Source organism: Oryx dammah, unplaced genomic scaffold (genome assembly GCF_014754425.2).
Source record: "Oryx dammah isolate SB20612 unplaced genomic scaffold, SCBI_Odam_1.1 HiC_scaffold_2, whole genome shotgun sequence".
Lineage (NCBI taxonomy): Eukaryota > Metazoa > Chordata > Mammalia > Artiodactyla > Bovidae > Oryx > Oryx dammah.
This window is the reverse complement of record NW_024070186.1, coordinates 82,061,504-82,082,211: the sequence shown is the minus strand read 5'-3', so window position 1 is coordinate 82,082,211 and position 20,708 is coordinate 82,061,504. Positions and strand designations below refer to the sequence as shown.

The following is a 20,708-nucleotide window of genomic DNA, read 5'->3' as shown; positions in this document are numbered from 1 at the left end:
TGATTCCCTGTGTGTGTGCACTAAATCACTTCAGTTGTGTCCGACTCTAAGTAATCCTGTGGACTGTAGCCCATTGGGCTCCTCTGTCCATGGAATTCTCCAGGCAAGAATACTGAAGTAGGTTGCCATTTCCTACTCCACGGGATCTTCCCAACCCAGGGATCAAACCCGTGTCTCTTAAAAATCCTGCATTCGCAGGAGGGTTCTCTACCAGTTCCCTAGTCCTTCCTTAAATTGTAGGTATGGGTGTGAAAGTGTTAGTCACTCAGTCGTGTCTGACTTTTTGTGACCGCATGGACTGGGGACTATAGCCTACCAGGCTCCTCTGTCCGTGGAATTCTCCAGAGAAGAATACTGGAGTGTGTAGCCATGCCCTTCTCCAGGGGATCTTCCTAACACAGGAATCGAATGCGGGTCTTCTGCATTGCAGGCAGATTCTTTAGGGTCTGAGCCATGGGGAAACCCCAGAAATGGGTATAGTTGTACTAATCTCAACTTTTGTATGAAATGTTCCAGCTTTGTACAGTGGAGAAAATTTTAAGACTTGTTAACTGAGATGTTATTTTTTTGAAGTGGTAGATTTTTAGGATGTTAAGTACTTTGTTGTTTGGAAACTTTATTGAGGGTATTAGTACAATGAAATAACTTTTTTTTCCAAGTTAAATGAAGATAAAGACAGTATAGACAAGGGATCATCACTAATAATAGGTGTTATAACAATAAGAAAAAAAATTAAGTCGTAATTTTAGGTATCTCCTTATTTGAAACATAAAGACAAGTTATTTTCTATAACATGTTTTTGTTTATACCTGGAAAGATGGACATTTTGTCGGTAACCCAGTCAGTCTAGGCGTAACTTAGACTTCTAGATTTACCATCTGTAGATTGCCTCCGGCAAAGCAAGCATTACATTTTCAGCCCTTTCTTTCCCTTTCTGCTCACTCTGCAACAAGCAAATTGACAACTTGGTAAAGAACCCAAATAACATATCTTTCTATCTTTTCAAATAATTATATGTGGTCAGACTAATTTTTAATCTTGTTTTGGCCAAAGAACTCTGTGGGTATTTTGCATACGTATTTTGACCTGTCATTTAGCCACCATGCACCTGCGTCCATACCTGTACAATGAGAACTTAAGTGTTCTTCACAAATTACTGCTGAGAACAAATGAGAAAAGGATTGTGACCATTCTCTAGGAACTGCAAAGCACTGTAAATGTAAGACAGCATTTATTTGGATTAGGCTCAGAATCCAAATTTGGATTAGGTAAAGAATCATTGCCTGCCAATGCAGGAGACACAGGTTTGATCCCTGGGTCTTGAAGATTTCTTGGAGAAGGCAATGGCAGTCAGTCTGGTATTCTTGCCTGGAAAATCCCATGAACAGAGGAGGCTACAGTCCATGGGGTCGCAAAGAGTCAGACGTGACAGAGCGACTGAGCACATGAATGGACTGAAGGCAGGTTTAGAAAAATCAGTTTCATACTGGGCTCCTGAAATTTTTGAGTGTGTTTGTTTGCTTGTAGTCAGAATGAAACAGTTTTACATGAAGAGCAGTGCCTTAAACTTCATAATGTCAAAAATTTCCCTCTGCCTTCTGTCTCCCTTATTCCTAGCCCCTAAAGCTTTATACATAGTTTATTTATTTATTTATTTCATCCCAGCTGCAACCAGTGAGAGATGAAACTGTACTTTGCAACAAGGTCTGCAGGGTACTCTTAAGAATCAGTTGACAGCCATATTGCCTGCCCAGACAAAGCATCTTTCAGTCTGGACTCCTCCTAGGTGGAGACTGTTAGCTCCTGAATAACCACATTTCCTTTGGGAGGCCGAAAGACAGAAGTTTTGAGTGGCTGAGGGCAAATAGGTCTCAGGGTGGTGCATTATTATACTCTTTTCAAGTCTTGTTGTTGTTTAGTCACTAAGCCGTGTCCAACTCTGTGACCCCATGGAATGCGGCCTGCCAAACTCCTTCTCTGTCCATGCTGTTTCCTTCTTCAGGGGATCTTCCTGACTCAGGGATCGAATCCGAGTCTCCAGCGTTGGCAGACAGCTTCTTTATCACTGAGCCACCAGGGAAACTCTCATATCAAGCCTTAGTCCCCTGTCTCCCCAGAGCTTTCACTGAGGAGTTTATGACTCTCTCTCTCTCTCTCTCTGTGTGTGTGCGCGCGTGTGTGTGCGTGCGTGCGTGTGTGCGTGCGTGTGCGCGCGTGTGTGTGTGTGTTAGTGGCTCAGCTGTGTCTGACTCTTTGCAACCCCATGGACTGTAGCCCGCCAGGCTCCTCTGTCCATGGGATTCTCCAGGCAAGAATACTATCTGGGACACCAGGAACTTTGGTTCCAGAAACTCTTAGCAAATGAACAGAGTGTTGGTGCCATCTCCTGGCAGCTGTTGGAAATTGCTTTGTAAGAGACTCCATTTATTTACCTGGTCTGTTCTTGGACATCAAAGGAAAGATGCACTGTTATAATCTTTCTTAAAAAAATCAGGTGTTAAATTATGGTCTTAGGTCACCCTTTTTTTCTTTTAGCTTTTCTTTTAGTCTTCGACTAAGATCATTGGCTGAAAATTGGTGCTTTGGAGAGTGTCCTAGAGTTACATTATTCTCAGAGAACAAGAGGAGATGCCTTTAGGTTGCCACGTAGCTTATGGTCCGCTTATTCACAGGCACCTAGTTCCTCACTTTCTTCTCTTTAGAGTATGCAATAGGAGTCCCTTGGTTGCAGATATAGTAGCTCTGGAGTCTCTTTTCATGTCAGGAAAAGTGTCAGATTGACATCTCTATCCGAGTATATGTGCTAAATTGCTTCAGTCATGTCCAGCTCTTTGCAACTCTATGTACTGTAGCCCACCAGGCTTCTCTGTCCATGGATTTCCCAGGCAAGAATACTGGAGTGGGTTGCCATCTCCTCCAGGGCATCTTCCCAACCCAGGGATCAAACCCACGTCTCTTATGTCTCCTGGATTATCAGGCGGGTTCTCCTTCACAACTGCCGCCACCTGGTAAGCCCCTCCAAGCCCCTCCAAGTATATCAGTCTGAAAATTTTCACCCCAAAGGATTCCAGTAAACTCGCAATGTAGTGGCTTGCTTGCGAGATGATAGTAAGAAGCATGAGGGAGCAAGGAGAGCAGTTGAGACAAAGGGAGAAAAGCCAGTTAAGGGGCTGTTGGTGAGCAGATTCATCTCATGGGACCCTCTGGGAAGCTGTGTCGCACTCATCTTAGAACTGTCCCACCACAGTCTGGGGAAGTTGGGGCATTTGTCTGCTGATTCCTCTGCCCGCCACTGGTGTCTGTGTGAACTCCCTTGTGCCTCCCGGCGGTGCCGAGCAGAGATGACCCTCTGGCTGAGGAGCAGAATCACTGACCTTGAGGAGGGCAGCTGCCATCTTGTAGGAAATCGCCTACCATGGCTGCAGGGCCAATAATAATAACAATAAGTAGTTATTTTAAATGTTTTTTAGATGTGAAAATGGTTACAGTTCTAAGATTTTGTCAGACAAATATCTTGAGGTGTTTATGAATGAAATGAATATATCTCAGCTTTACTTTAAAGAATTACAGCCCAAAAATGTAGGGATAAATGAAACAAAGAATGGCAAAAGTAATTGTTGAAACTGAGTAGTGGGTCCATGGCGATTCATTATACTATTATCTCTACAATTTGGTATGTTTGAAAATTTCCAAAGTAAATAAAATTTGAGACAGGAGTTATGCTAGCCAATGACAGATTTTAAATCCTTTGCTGGATCTTGTTTATATAAATTGCAGTCATTTTTGAGCTAATGTAACAATTCTAAGTGTGTTGTGTAGACCATAGCTAGAAGGTGAAGGTGTTAGTCGCTTAGTCGTTTCCAACTCTTTGTGACCCCATGGATTGTGGCCCACTAGGCTCCTCCATGGGATTTCCCGAGCAAGAATACCAGAGTGGGTTGCCATTCCCTTTTCTAGGGGATCTTCCCAACCCAAGGATTGAACCTGGGTCTTCTGCCTTGCAGGCAGATTCTTTACTCTCTAAGCCACTAGTAAAGCCTCTTTTTAATCAACAGTGATGTGTTTCCTCAGGCTGCTGGGTCACAAGGGGAATATCTCTTGCCGCAGACTCAAGGATAACACTTGTGTTGTTTTGGTTTGATTTCTTTTTTTTCCAGTGAAAAGACACAGAATTCTTTATGCTTATTTCCCCATGGTTCAGCATATCTGAGCTGAATATTGCACGGAGGAAGAAGGTAATGGTGGTAGATACTGTAATGTCCACAAAGGAGGAAAAAAAAAAAAACTATCTTGCTTCAGAACTCAGTAAGAACTTCTGGCTTTGCGGTTAGTATGTCCTTTGGTAATAATGCTCTTGACCACTCTCTGTCTCTTTAATCTGGTAGTAAAAACTTGGGGGATATGACTTTAAAATTTAAGCTTCGCTATTGGATTAAAGTAAGCAAATTAAGCTATGCACTTGAATATATAGGAACATTTTCAGAGATTGTCTTGAGGGGCTGAAAGAATCCCAAGGATGCCTTTGGAATTAAAACACTTGTGGCATGCTCGTTTAGAACTGTCAAAGAGTTAGCTCTGCAGCACACATGTGCACACTCACGTTGCTGTGTGTCACAGCACGAGATGTTCACTTAAAAAAGTCATTTGTAATCATGTCTTTCCTATAATCCTTGACCCATTTTGCTCATAATACTTCATTCCCCAGGGGTGGCTAAAATAAGCTTTTAATCTGCTTTAAAAATCATTTTCTCAAAAATAGAATTTATTTTTGGAGAGAGAAAGAAGCTTCCACTAACTGTTTCTTGAAATGTTTTAAAGGTCCATAGACATTAAATATTTACTCTCTCAAGAGAGCCCATTTAAGACTGGAAAGCATCATGGGATAGTGAAAAGAGTATGATAACCTGAATTTTCATCCCAGCTCAGTTTTTATGGCAATGGACAGTTCATTCAACTGTTAGTTATCTTGATTTCCTCATCTGTAAAATGGGGACAAGATGATCTACTTGAAAGTGCCAAGAGGACAGAAGAAAATGACACAGGTGAGATGTTCAGTCTGTGCCTTAATGCATAGCAGAGCCAATCAGTGTTTGTGCCCTTCTCAGAGAGCCCTCTACATGAGATGAACATACTTTGAGAATATGCTTTGTAAAGTCAGTCCTTCTTTTGCTGTGATGTGTTATTGCTAGTATGGAGATTTCTTATTAAAACTGGCAAGTTGGTTGGAGGGTGGGACAGCAGCTGGGCTGCAGATTAGAAATGACATAGTAACACAGATGAGAGAGAAGAGCCTCCAGTGTTAGAACACAGGATTTGCCTGGATTTCTTCTTGTGCCTATTATGGAGCCCACATTGGATGGTCATATGTGGCTACACAAGTCTGTGTTACAGTTGTCTGCCTTCAGCAGTAGACTTCGGTGATGGACAGCCACCTTGGCAGACATCTGTACTCAGGCTCTATCACATGTTAGTATTTTTAGTCTTCACCCCTGCTGAAGATGCTGATTGGTTATTTCTTGGAACAGGAAGTCCACTCTCGTTGTAGGCAGCCTTGTTAGAAAATTCTAGCAGATAGATGAGTTTTCCATTTATAGATTAGACTGCTTAGTGGAACTATAAAGTTCATTTCTTCTTTACCAGGACAACTCATCACATATTTAAAGGTATATCTCATGGTCTTCTTGAATTTTCCATTCTCCAGGATAAGCAGTTTGCCCTTCTCCTCCACTGTGTATTGGCTAGGACCTTTATTCACTTCTTTCAAAGTTATTATCTCAGCTTGTAATTATATGTTCATTAGAGTGTGTGATTATTTGATTAGTGTGGGAGTTGTTTGTGCTGCTTATCAGATATTTCTGTCTCTCTGCTTGCCTTGAATGAGGTAGAACAGCAGTTTCTTCCCCTGGGGTTGGGTGGGACTAGTTTTGGCCATCGATGTGTGAATGAAAGCGATAGATGTCGTTCCCAGGCCAAAGCATATAGCTGCCGGAAAGAGATCTTCCAGGGCTTCCTTTTCCTTCAGTAAAGAGTCTGTGAGGTTCTAGATGAGGGTTAGTCTATCCTTCTGGATCCTGGATGAAGGAAAGAAGAGCCCCAGCCAGCAACCCCTGCTGGTCACGTGGCGTGAATGAAAAATAAGACTTTGCAGTTTGACATCTGAGTTTCAGGTTCATCGTAATCTCGTCTCTCCTGATCGAAGCAATTGTATCTGGCTTTCTTACTCCATGATAAGGATCATGCAGTAGGGGCTGTGGGTTTCTCTTGAGTTTTCAGTATCTGACAGAGTACTAGCCCAGAGGAGGCACCAATACCTATGGGTCACATGCGTGAATAAATCAAATCTGAGTTTTGAATCCTACTTCCGTCCTTGCAATTTACCGGACTTGGCTTCCTTCATTATTCCTCCTCTAAAATAAGAGACTCTACCCCTGCCGATCAAACCCAGCTTTCCAGTTTCAGAGTCATAAAGCAGTTTGCATATACACCCCCAAATGAGGAAGGAATACAGGCCAGACTCAGCTGTCACAGGCAGAGACAAAAGAGGATTTGTTCTTGTCGTTGCTCAGTCGCTGAATTGTGGCTGACCCTTTGTGACCCCATGGACTGCAGCACGCCAGGCTTCCCTGTCTTTCACCATCTCCCGGAGCTTGCTGAAACTCATGTCCATTGAAACTCATGTGCCATACAACCATCTCTGTCGTCCCCTTCTCCTCCTGCCTTCAGTCTACGAGGGAGGATACGTTTAACTTAATCCTGAACATCTCCATTAGAAGGTTCTTGCTTCTTCTGAAGATCAGGAGAGAGGCAGTCTGGTCATTGCTGATATATTTCTGTGTCCTTGTTTAGCTTTATGATACCATATTGGCATCACTCTTGCTTTTCACTTGCTACTGTTTTTACCTTTCAAGAATGAGCCTCCTTAAATGATCACTCCTTTTGTAAATTAAAACCTAGCTTTCCTGCCCTGTTGTAGCTGTGGGAGGCTACTAGGTGGCGCCAATGAGACGCTGTCCTTTGAGTCTTGTCAGTATAAGTCTTGCTTGGTAGAAACTATGAGGTTTTTTAACTATCCCAAGAAGTTAAAAGGAGGAAAAGGGCAAGACTTATTAGATGGGAAAAATATATTGATAATGTGGGAGCATCTCCAGAAGCCTCTGTTTATTGATTGCCACGTAAGAACCAGACCACACACTAAGTAATTTGGTGTGTATTTTCTTGTTTTATCCTCCTAGCCACCAAATAAGCTTTTAGTTGCTATTCTCCCATTTCACAGAAGGGAACTGAGGCCCAGAGTGTTTGATTAGGTTGGTCTTCGATGACTAGTACTTGAACCAGGTCTAACCCATGTTCATTCTATCAGAATACCTTAGTAAGCTTTAGAACTTGAATTTTACTTTTTAAGAAAGATGAGAGAGGCTTTTACTTTTTTCCCCAACCTAATCTTTGATTTTATAGAGATGTGCTGATAATATTTCCTAGTACATTATATGGCAAATACCATGATTCTCAAGTTGTGGTTGATGCAATAGTCAAGTTGACTGAACCAAAGAGTACACCCAATACGGCGTTGCCCACCCATCCCAAAGTCTGTATTAGCCCCTGCAGCAATAAAACCTTGACAGCGGGAGCTCATAGACGAGGGGGTGTGACAGCATCTTTTCATTTACTGACCCTCTCTGCCAATTACTGTGCCAAATGCATTATGCTGTTGTCTTGTTAAGGAGGGACAGTAAGTTGTGAATACAGCCACTATGATTATAAGTACAGAAAGTGCTAAGGTAAGAATTCAAATCAAGGTCCTATAGGGGTGTGTAGATTGTTCATTTTACAGGATGTTTGTTCTGACGAAACAAGAAAGGGCTGGAATCCCGCTCACCCTCACATGCCAGTCTGTGCACCATGCTGCCCCATGGCAGCCACCAGAGGAGGCATCCCTGGACCAGCTTCAGTCCAGGCGCAGGGAGGAAAGGATGCTGGAGGAAAGGCTGCTCCACTCACGTCCTTTCATCTAATGTGCTTTGCAGGCCTTCACGTGCTCAGAGCCTTGAGATAGATTACCAGCTCTGTGGGACAGGAATTGCTTGGCTAATCCAGTTTTATAGGCAGTGGAGAAAGGGAAGAATTTATGGGGAGAATGAACTAAATATTGTGTGCTTGCATGTGTGCTAAGCTGCTTTGGTCATGTCTGACTCTTTACGACCCTAGGGGCTGTAGGCTCCTCTGTCCATGGGACTCTCCAGGCAGGAATGATGGAACAGGTTGCCATGACCTCCTCCAGGGGATCTTCCGGATCCAGGGATCGAACCTATGTCTCTTATGTCTCCCACGTTGACAGGTGGCTCTTTACCACTAGTGCCACCTGGGAAGCCCGCTATGTGCTTAGATATTTCATATCAACCCTAGAAGTGCAGTTTTCTTTGTTCATTTTGAATACATGAGGAATTGGAAAGTCAGAGAATTTAAATAATTTGTCAGCCTTACTTAAGTAGTAAATGACAAACCCAGGATTCAGACTCAAGCCTGTCTTGCTCTAATTCCAATGTTTTTGCAGACATTATTAGTCTTAAGATGGGAAAAGATGAAGGAAGACTTCTTTGAGGAGACATCTTTCAAATCAGCCCTATTACTATATATATTTAGTCAGTAGGTTATTACCATCCATGATTTAGGATGGTTTAAATAAAATCACATGCAGTTGGGGACTTTGCTGGCAGTCAGTGGTTAAGACTCTGCACTTCCAATATAGGGTGCAAGTTCAATTCCTGGTCAGGGAACCAAGATCCCACATTTTTACCGACATGGCATGGCTAGAAACAAAAAATAAAAATTGTATGCAGTCGTCTCAGAGTTATGCCAAATAAAACAGACTGTCTGACATATTAATAAAACATATAGTTGTTACTATTAGTGATCACTCAGCAGATTATTGACAACTGGGATGCCTCATTGGTGTCTCACTTCTATATTTCCTGTGTTTCATAGTGTATTTATTTGGGAAAAATGAGTAGCTTCTTGTAAGACAAATCAGGTGCATTCTTCCTTCTGATAAATGCGGATCATCAGTCATGATCTGCTGCCTGTCAAGGTCACACTAAAGCTTTGAGCAACAGAAGTGCAAAGCTGGCATTTTGCCTTGAGACCTCTGCTGCTTCCCTTCCCAGCCAGTTTGCATTCATGTCAAGTCAGGTATTGTCATAGGGAGAATGGTGTGCGCGTGCCACTCTGACCTTCACAGCTGCTGTGGGAATAAGATAGTCCTGTTATCCTGTCCCTCGGGCTCTGTGACCTTGAATGAATTATTTCTCTTCTCTGAACTTAAGTGTTTCACATATAAAGTGAGGGACACCATATAGATCATTTCTATCGGTGACTAAAGAAAATGCAAAAACTTTCCTCAAATTGAAGTCATTAAAAATCCCAAAGATTGGTGACTTTTTAAGAGCACGGCTGTGCCCACTTCTCAGAATGCAGCTCAGACAATCAAGCTTGACAAAAATATTTCAAGCGTAAATTATGATGTTCTTACAGGAAGATTTTATATTGTTTATTAACAGCTAAGGAGACTGCTCCTCTAGAGAATGTATCAGAGTCATAAAAGGACTCTGTCAAATTTATCCCATTCTGTACCCTTCCTACTATTAAGAATCAGTGCCGTAAAGGCACTGTTATTGATATTTCATATAAGTTGAGGTGAAAAGGTAATAAACAGTATTTTTATGAAACAATGAATACTATTGAGATATTCAGGTCTTTTTTATCTACATAGAAATCTTTTTTTATATACATAGTCAAAGATATAGAGAGAGTTAAAAGGTATTCTGTAGCTTTAATTGCAAGACATAAAAGTTTTACCTCTTTGATAGATCTTTATCTCCTCACCATTGTTAGGAATTCTTTTTTTTAAAGGAATCTATACAAGTACTGGGCTTCCCTGGTGGCTCAGACGGTAAAGCATCTGTCTGCAATGCAGGAGACCCAGGTTTGATCCCTGGGTCAGGAAGATCCCCTGGGGAAGGAAATGGCAGCCCACTCCAGTACTCTTGCCTGGAAAATCTCATGGACGGAGGAGCCTGATAGGCTACAGTCCATGGGGTTGCAAAGAGTGGGACACGACTGAGTGATGTCACTTTCACTTTCTCATACAAGTACGAATTTCACTCATCTGCGTACTAGTTGGGTTCTCATATATGCACGCCAGTGAAGCTATGGAGATGGAAGAAGACAAATGACACTTAGTTCTTGTGTCAACCATCCGGTATTATATGTTTGTGATAGAAGTTAATTTGAATTCAACAGAATGTGGAAAAGTTTTATTCACTGGAATATAAGGGAGTCTGAGGCAGAGTTCCATTTTTCACTTGATGTTGTAAAGCAAAGAACTTAAGAGGATGACAGGAACTGAACTCAGTCCTTAAACTTTGGGACCCAGTAACTAAAACGGTAATATTAAGGTCCTCTTAGTAGAAACTACGAAATAAGTTGAAATCAATTACGGAAAGGGAGGCTGGGAGGCAGTTTTACTTTGCTTTTAAGAGCAAACATATGCCAATGCTTCCCTGTAAAGAAAAGACCAACCCAGGGGAATAAACTCTCTCTCCATCCCTCTTTTTCTCTGCTGCTAACAAGCCCAGTGGTATCTGTTCAATCTCTCTTTTGTTCTCACTCACGGTTTTGGATAATTTACTAATAGCTACACAGTCAGACACACTTGATATCACAAAAATATCCTGCAATTATACAAAAATCCTTGGATCAGTTCAGAGATGGCATTTGTTGAAACTAATGCCTATAGCCAAAGTGTACAGTAGAATTTTTTTTTCCCTCTCAGCCCCTGGCTGTGTTTTCGTTGCCTGGCAACCCATCTGGGATGATAGCTGATGTCAGCTGATTTTCACTTATACTTAGCCCAGGAAAGTTTTCAAGGAGGGCATTTGAGTTTGTATAGTGCTGGGGAAGGCTCCAATTTGTGCTACCAAATAATTTGTACAACTGCAGACTAATGGGCTCAGGCAGGCTAAATGTAAATGTGGAGTTCTCGGGGGATCAGCTTCTGGAACAGTGTGGCCTTTGGGACTTTGTTTCTAACTCCTAAGAGCTTAGCAAATGAGCTTCAGCTATATTCTCGCTACTGCTCAAGTTCTCACTTCCCTTTTTAAAGAAATAAGAAATGTTCAACATTATTCTAATTCCTGAATATCCAAATTTAGGCAAATACATTATATGGCTATTCTGAAAGAAGGGTCAACATTTTAGGTACATAAGCAACAATTGGGAGGAAAAAGGAATATTCTAGTGTACTCACTAACAAGCTGGCTTAAAACTCAACATTCAAAAAACGAAGATTATGGCATCTGGTCCCATCGCTTCATGGCAAATAGATGGGGAAACAATGGAAACAGGGACAGACTTTATTGTCTTGGGTCCAGAATCACCGGTGACTAGGTGGACGGTGACTGTAGCCATGAAATTAAAAGATGCTTGCTCCTTGGAAGAACAGAAACGACAAACCTAGACCCAGCGTATTAAAAAGCAGAGACATTACTTTGCCTACAAAGGTCTGTATTGTCAAAGTTATGGTTTCTCCAGTAGTCATATATGGGTGTAAGGGCTGAACAGTAAAAAAGGCTGAGCACCAAAAAACTGATGCTTTTGAACTGTGGTGCTGGAGAAGACTCTTGAAAGTACCTTGGACAGCAAGGAGATCAAACGAGTCAATCCTAAAGGAAATCAACCCTGAATATTCATTGGAAGGACTGGTGCTGAAGCTGAAGCTCCAATACTTTGGCCACCTGATGTGAAGAGCCAACTCATTGGAAAAGCCCCTGATGCTTGGAAAGATTGAAGGCAGATAGATGATAGTGGATGAGAGGATTGGATGGGATCATAAACTCGATAGACATGAGTTTGAGCAAACTCTAGGAGATAGTGAAGGGCAGGGAAGCCTGGCCTGCTGCAGTCCATGGGGTCGCCACGAGTTGGAGACAATCGAGTGAATACCACCACCACTAATAAGTGAAAATGTGTTAAAACTTCTTTAATCCAGCAGAGGGCAGAAGGGAATTTTAGCTTGTTTTTCTCACCTGTAACTATTGGAACAAAATTGTGGCAGTCCAAGTAAAGTTCAGTGACGGGTTTGTAAACAAATTATCCCCAGCCCATTACTGCACATGTTATTCTGGTTGTGTAGACAGATCCTGGCCAGTGTGCTCAGAGCCAGCTGGATACTGCCTAGGACCAAAGGATGTATAGAATTTTGTGCAGTGTCCCTATAACAGTGCTACTAATCAATTCAGATCTTCTTACTAATTGCTGTAACCAAGCAGGACCCCATGGGGCCTTCCCCCATATCCTCACCTTTATCTCCTTTCTCAAGTACCTAGATCGGAGAAGGCAATGGCACCCCACTCCAGTACTCTTGCCTGGAGAATCCCATGGACAGAGGAGCCTGGTAGGCTGCAGTCCATGGGGTTGCTAGAGTCGGACACGACTGAGCGACTTCACTTTCACTTTTCACTTTCATGCATTGGAGAAGGAAATGGCAACCCACTCCAGTGTTCTTGCCTGGAAAATCCCAGGGACGGTGGAGCCTGGTGGGTTGCCGTCTATGGGGTCACACAGAGTGGGACACAACTGAAGTGACTTAGCAGCAGCAGCAAAGTACCTAGATAATAGTACTTGATATACATTTGCAAGTGTATAAAACCTCTCCCCCTCCAACAAATGGAAAATGTTAACCACTTAATCACCAAGAACACACAAGCCCCAAGGCCTTTTGGAGCCGAAGGACTGATAAAGTCAACCCCTGTAACACCACCTTGTTCCCTTAGCATCATCCAGTCAGAGAATTGTGCACAAGCTGACCACATATTCTGTGACAGCCCCCTCCAACCCCCAAAGCCCTGTCCTTCACTTGGCTTATAAACATGCTTTGCTGAAAACTTTCAGGGAACTTCTGGCTTCTTATGGCATAAGCCATCTTGTCTCTTTGCAGGGCCCTGAAGTAAACCTTTCTCTCTTCCAGACTCCAACATTTCAGTGTCTTTGGCTTCATTGTGCTTCAGGCACATGAGCTTGCATTAACATTACAACCCAGAATGTCAAGGTTTTCCCCATGTATATTTGTGGTACTCCAAATGCTAGAGTGAAACAATACATGAAATAATGAGTAAATTATTTCAGTATCAAATGTTTCTTTTTTTTTAATTGGAGGATAATTGCTTTACAGTGTTGAAATGTTTCTTTTTGACAGTATCTGTACCTCCATGTGAGTCTGTAAAATAGTAAAAATGATTTTCAGCACCTACCTGGAATTCTGAAAGTTCAATCCTATCTTTTTAGAACTACTGCTAAAACTTGGGGTGGTAGTAGTTATTACTTTGTCAAGGTGAGATTAATACTGAAATATGATAAGTGAGATAAACATCTTTGTCTTGGTGTTTATGATAACTTTCAACTGTGGTGGCTGTCTGACTTTTAAAAACCACTTTTAGAAGGAAAATAAATTGTTCAGTGCTGATTTGTAGTGAAGGCTGCTTGGGTTAGTATGTAGCATTTTAGATTGGGTTCCTCATGACGTAGCCCCTGAGATGGAGTTAGAATATTTATAAAGAAGCACCCTGGGGACCTGCACCAGTGGAAGGGAGGGAAAAGAAGGAGGATCAGGTGGAGGGTGAAGTCAGGTGTCCTTGCAGGTACAGTGACAGCCTCAGTTGATCCCACTGGGAACTCTGGATTCCAGTAACTTGTCAGAGTATCCTGAACTGGGGCACTTCCATACTGATTGCTTACAGTATGTGTACCGGTCACCCTAACCCCAACCACAGGATGTGATCTTGGTTGAGGTGGCTCTTTGCAGTAAGACTGCACTGACTTAAGGGATTGCACTGACAGCCCCAGTACCTGAGACAAGAAATCCTTTATTGAAGAGGGATCCTGTTGCCATATCACAGCACAGAGAGTGTGCACAGTCTAAAAAAGTCAGGTACACTGAAGTCTCTCTGCTGAATTGTTGCCTCTTTAATGTTGGATAATTTATTGACTGTTTTGAAAAGAAAGTGATCCTTTACTATTTGTTGTTTGGAAAATAGGATTTTAAAGATGAAAAGAGCACATTTTTATAAATGAATGCCAAATTCTGAAATACAGTGATAACAGACACATATACATAGTTTATCTGCATTGGGATTGCCTTATGAATAAAAAAACTGCCAATTAAAAGTAACTGCAATGACTAATGGAATGATAGTGGGAAGTCATTCTTTTTGATCTTTCAGGAAAAGATTTAAAATAAGTCATGGAGTGATGCTGATGGTTTGTCAGATAATGAAGCACAGGTAAATACATAATAAAAAGACAGGAGTCAGGGAAAGTGAATTTCTATTACAATGTTATTCGTGGAACAATTGTTTCTGTCTTGCATTTGGATAAGTACTTCATATCTAAGCCTACTGATTTCTTCAACTTTCTCCTTTGTCATTTAGTCACAGCTTCAGTTGTGTGCCCACTGAGTGCAGACCTCTATTCCTGCTTAATACATATTTGAGACATGGTTCTTACTCTCAAAGAACTCGTAGTATCATCCCCTAAAAGCACATTTGTTGTTTCACTACCAATGTCATTAGAAGAATATACAATTTGGGAAGATATTAAGTTCATGGTGCAGGAGATAAGTTTTTAAATTAATTTTTTTCTTAAAATTCCCAGTGTTTTCATTGGCAATAAGTATTTCAGTTGTTTTTGTGAAGACAGCCTCAATTTGTTCAGTTTTTGAAGAAATGTCTATCATATACTAAAGTCTAAATACCCATAGTTTATCTGTAGTTCTTTAAATTAAAAGTGATGTTCCATGAGTAAAGCAGCTAATTTATCCTCCAACTCAAACATGAGGGCTTTTCTTGAAGCACTTTTGTATTGATATTTAGTATGAGACAGAAGTGTTTGCAATTTTGTCACACAGAAAGGTGGTTTGAAATTTGAGACTGAAGAAAATGGATCCAGTTTCCTTTTCTATTAAGGATTTTAAGTGAAACTGGATTATTAATTTTTTAATGCTAGTGCATGCCAACAATAAAGAGTCCAGTGACTGTTGATACAGTTGGTGCCACTGTCTCGACTAATGCTAAGGCACCAGCAGCTTTGCCCTCCTTTTCTTTTGTACCATCAAGTGTCAGCTCAAGTGTCAACGCATTGAAAAAGGTCAGTAACTTACTAGGATTATTTTGAAGAGTCATGACCTCACTGCCCCCTGGAAGTATCCCACTTTCAGTGTCCGCAGCTCCTCTTGTTTAGAGGAATGTTTCAGCAGGAAGGCCTGGGCAAGGGTGACTGCTTTGGCAAGAAATGAAGGACCCAGGCTTTATGTGATGACAGCAAAGATAGAGAACGGGGAGGGAATGAGAAATACCGCAGAGTTTATACAGATAAGATTTGGCAGTAGAAAGGCAAGTAAGAGTTGAAATTTACTGAGGTTTTCAGACTGAATGGGATGGCACTGCCAGTAACCAAGGTGATGACTAGGGAAGAGGAGCCCTGGTTTATGATGGGAAATGATATTGCTTTCACTATGAGAGAAGAATCTGCATAATTCTCCCATCTTTTGGAAAAGGATGGGTTCTAGCATCAATAAAAATGAACAGAATACTCTTGGCTGGGCCTGTGCAGCAGCCTAAGATGTGGTTTTGTATTGATAACAAATAATGGCTCTTGGAAGCCCAGCATATTCTGTGTTGATGTATAAGGCTCTTGTGTCTGTGCTCCCTGTAAGCGTGTTTTCTCTTTGTTTCTAGGAATGGTGCAAAAGCTGGACCAAAAACTGCCAGTGGCAAACGAGTACCTGCTGCTTTCTGGAGGAGTCCGAGAAGGCGTGGTAGACCTGGACTTGGATGAGCTTAATGTCTATGCCCGGGGAACCGACTATGATATGGACTTCACTCTCCTGGTGCCAGCCCTTAAGCTGCATGACCGTAATCAGCCTGTGACACTGGATATGCGCCACTCAGCCTTATGTCACTCTTGGCTGAGCCTTCGGCTCTTCGACGAGGGGACGATCAGTAAATGGAAAGACTGCTGCACCATCGTAGATCACATCAACGGTGCCACCAACTACTTTTTCTCTCCAACCAAAGTGGCCGACTGGTTCTATGACTCCATCAGCATTGTCCTCTCAGAGATACAGAAGAAACCCCAGAGAGGGATGCCAAAGGTAGAAAAAGTGGAAAAGAATGGGACCATCATCTCCATCATTCTGGGTGTGGGGAGCAGTCGCATGTTGTATGATATCGTCCCGGTGGTCTCCTTCAAAGGTTGGCCGGCAGTGGCCCAGAGCTGGCTGATGGAGAACCACTTTTGGGATGGCAAGATCACTGAGGAAGAAGTCATCAGTGGGTTTTACCTGGTACCAGCTTGCTCCTACAAGGGAAAGAAAGACAATGAGTGGCGGCTGTCCTTTGCCAGGAGCGAGGTGCAGTTGAAGAAGTGTATCTCCAGCAGCCTCATGCAGGCGTACCAGGCCTGCAAAGCCATCATCATTAAACTCCTGTCCCGGCCCAAGGCTATCAGCCCCTACCACCTGCGGAGCATGATGCTCTGGGCCTGTGACAGACTTCCGGCCAACTACTTGGCCCAAGAAGACTATGCAGCCCACTTTTTGCTGGGCCTCATCGATGACCTGCAACACTGTCTGGTCAACAAGATGTGTCCCAATTACTTCATCCCTCAGTGCAACATGCTGGAGCACCTGTCTGAGGAGACGGTCATGCTCCACGCGCGGAAGCTGTCCTCGGTCCGCTCAGACCCAGCAGAGCACTTGCGCACTGCCATCGAGCACGTCAAGGCAGCCAACCGGCTGACGCTGGAGCTCCAGAGGCGAGGGAGCACCACCAGCATCCCCTCCCCGCAGTCTGATGGAGGGGACCCCAACCAGCCCGATGACCGTCTGGCCAAAAAACTGCAGCAGCTAGTGACTGAGAATCCGGGAAAGTCCATCTCTGTCTTCATTAACCCTGATGATGTCACAAGGCCCCATTTCAGAATTGATGACAAATTTTTCTGAGCATTTTTGCTGCCTTTTGTTTTTTTGCTCTGGATCTAAAACTCTCATAATATGTCGTGTGGTTTGTGATGCCATCTTTCGGTTTTTTGTTGTTGTTGTTGTTGTTGTTGTTTTGTTTTTTTACATATCCAGCCTGGATTGGATCTGTTAAGAACACATCTTAAGTTTCCTGGTTCTGCAGGATGGTGCAGACTCTGAAACAGTATATTACTATTTCATATTCTGCCTCTGATTTTGCTGTTTACTTTTTGTAGTTATTGTTTTGTTTTGGTGTTTGGTGCTTGTTTTTTGTTTTTTTTTTTTTTTAAGGAGAACTTGAGCCATAGATGAAATGCCCATGAATTATCTCCCTTCTTTCTGTTTCATACTTTGTGCAAAATTGTTAATGGGAGTGGGGAATCTCTCTTCCTGATACTTCAGGATTCTATGTTTTGTTTTGCCTTTTTGTCTTTATTTTTTTAATGAGTGTTCATCACTACAGATATTTGAAAATCATCTGAATCTGGAAACTACCTGGTACGTTAGCTGGATTTGTCGATACTTTTTTTGACCAGTGGCCAGGGTAATTTCTCTCTCTCTGCCAAACAATGTAGACTTTGATAGTGATGATGCTATAAATTATGTTTGGAGCAACTTCATTGAATGTAATTGTCCTCAAATCAGAACTTTGGATGGTTTGGAAGGGTGTCTTTGACAACTTTCCAAGTAGAATTGAGGTTTCCAAATGGTAGTTTTAGTGTGTGTAATTCTTTGAAGCCTTATTTAAATCCTATTAATGAACATACCATTACAATTGTTATTTGCACTAATGAAATCTTTGCCATTGTCGGAGTTCCAACGCGTGTGTTTCAATATAAATTGACATCTACTGTTGAAATGCTGTCATTTCTTCATTTAGCTCATTTCTCTTAATCAATAGAATGATTCTTTGTGTTTGTTTAGTTCTCCTTTATGTGAGTTCCTATTTTGTCCTCTTTGAATTTCCTGGTTCCTATCTTACCGAGAGAAGTTTTTCAAGCTTTATACCTGCTGAGTGACTTTTATCTGAAGCTGGGGAAAATGTATGATTGATAAAGTAGTTGTCTTTGTACGTATAGTTGATCCTTGAACAACACAGGTTTAAACTGCGTGGATTCACTTATATGCAGATTTTTTTTCACTAAATGTGTTAGTTGAATGTATGGGTTTGGAACCATGAATAGAAGGTCCACTATAAAGTTATATATGGATATTCAACCTCACAAGGTCAGTGTTCCTAACCCCCACATTATTCAAGGGTCAACCGTATTTCTTTTGACATTATGGGGTTAAGCTTTTTTGTAGAGTCTCTTTGGTTCTTCTGAGAGTTTTGAGAAAAACTAGAAGGAAAAATGAATATTAATCCCCAAATAGAAGATACCATGCCAGTTCAAAAGCAGGTTTTGCCATAGAGCAGGAACCAGGAAATAACTGGGTGGAAGCCTTGGTGTAGAGGTGTCCTGTCTTTAAGAATGAAATTACTTGCCAGGTCTAGGTGCGGCAAGGCACCAGCTCCCTGTTTTGGAATGGACTCATTTCAAACTGTAGTGTTTGGGAGGCCAGGGGCCTGCCCATCTCTCAAAGGATTACTGTGCTGTCTACTGTTGGAAAGGTCAAGCAACACTTTGACCTTGAATGTCCAGTCTCACGGGGTAGATTTTGGCCAATTGAAATCAGGCATATGCAGTCTTGGTTTTTGCATGGGAATTATTGTAATGCTTATGAATGAAAATGAAAACATTCAACCATCTTAAACAAAAGTAATAATAAAAGAAACATACTGGCCTTGGAGTTTTGTTGTTATTTGTTAGTTTGTAACCTGGAAACTGTTTTCTTATTAGTAATACCCCTAGTAATTTTCAGTAGATATAGCCCTGGGCTTGCTGTTGTCTTTCAGGCCAGATGTCTCTACGTAGTGAAAATCCAGTGTCCAGTCTTCCCTGTCTCCAATTTTCCTGCTGGTATCTACCTATTCTCCACATAATCTATGTCCTTCTCAAGAAATAGCTTCATCCCCAGCTGTGGACATGCACCCTGATTGATGTAGGCCAATCAAGATAGCCATTTCCCTGACCACAGTCATTAGTTAGAGATTGGGCATACAATGCCATCTGTTCCATTCAGGGACGTGCTTGCAATTCTAGCTTTGTATGCTGGGGCAGCAACATGCACCCTGGATGTGGAAGAGGAAGCACTTGGCTTTGCTATCAGTGCCATGAACCTAGGGCTCTTCAGTCAGACATTCTTAAAGGTGAGTAGAAAAGAGATGTAGTCTGGTACCTTTTCTTGTCTGAAACATAAGCGAATCACTGACTTCTGTCCTTCTGAAGCCCTGAAGATTGGTTAAAATAATCTGTTTCAAGTACAATATAAAATGCCTTAAGGCAGAGGTTATCAATTTAGTGTTCCTTACAACTGCTTCTTTAGGTTGTGGGAATTTATGAGCTATAACTCAACAGGATTTCAATTCTCTGATGGGACCTGGTTTCACACATTTGCAGAATAAGTTATTTTGGAGTCTGTGGCTTTCTTAGCTGAAGTGGAAGTAAGATGCAAGTAACGATTTGTTTCAGAGTGGATGGAGCCAGACCCCTGAAATTACTGTACAGAGTTATTTCCGGGAAAATGAGAGGCAGGCATATGTGGCTACTTTTACTTTCAGGCGCAGTTGCTTCTGGGGCAGCTGAAGAGCCCCTAGTGGCTGACCAACGCCTTGTAAGCCACACACACACTGGACAGCACCGAACGAACTGGGTGTTTCTTTAAGGTGTTTAGTAACACTTACCAGGAGTATTAAGCCCATTGTCTGGGCACAGGTGAGTACCAGTTATTTGGTATCAGATCACTACCTTGCTGAGAAAAATTTCCTGACTTGGAGTTCAGCCTTGGACAGGATGGCCTGGCTGGGAAAGGGAGGCTGTGCTTGGCAGCAGCTGCTACGTCAGGGGGCTTCAGGGCTGCTGCTCCGGAGCTTGGCGGTTGTCTTCAGGAAAAGCACTGAACTCCATCTGCTAAGCTTGATCTCCAGAACCTCTTCATTTGAGTCGCCCAAGGACTACTTGTGTGGCTATTCTACTTCCCATCTGGTCATTATTGGGGGTTAAAGGAAGACTCCCCATGTTCTAATCTGCAGGCAAACCTTTTTACCATTAAATGGAGCTCTGACTACTACTTGGACTAAAGGAAGGGGATGGACATCATCCTCTTCCTGTTATGTTATTAATATCATATAAATACATATGTATTAATAGCTTTAAACTGATTCAATCCAGTTAGTTAACGATCCTTTCTGAGAAAAATAGCCAGTTTAGAAAATGTACCTCTTAGGCTGTAATTTCCTCAAATAGATAAAAAGTGTTATTTAGAATAATATTCTCCAATGGAGAACTAGTTGCAGCATGTGCTAAGTTCTAGCTTCTGTTAATTAATTGCAAAAATCTTTTTTCACTATTTACAGAAAGCATACATTATACATGGAAGAAATCAAGCTGTAAAAACTTTAACTAATTTTTTCTTTGTGTATGCCTATTTTATAATGATACTCTATTAGCAGTGAGTTCAAAAGTAGCATGTTAAATAAACTGCAACTTTGCCATACGGCACTTAATTTTTATACTAATGTTGTATGACCCTTGCTAAG

General features: G+C 41.9%; 1 protein-coding gene across 1 annotated transcript in view; it reads left to right on the top strand.

Moving 5' to 3' along the window:
* The window catches only part of MB21D2 (Mab-21 domain containing 2), a 131,537-nt gene extending 112,678 nt beyond the window's left edge, over window positions 1-18,859 (top strand). Inside the window, exon 2 of the mRNA XM_040253382.1 lies at window positions 15,786-18,859. Within this exon, the coding sequence (XP_040109316.1) occupies window positions 15,786-17,050 (1,265 nt within the window). The 3' untranslated portion in view covers window positions 17,051-18,859. The remainder of the gene's footprint in view (window positions 1-15,785) is intronic.
* Window positions 18,860-20,708: the final 1,849 nt, after the last annotated feature.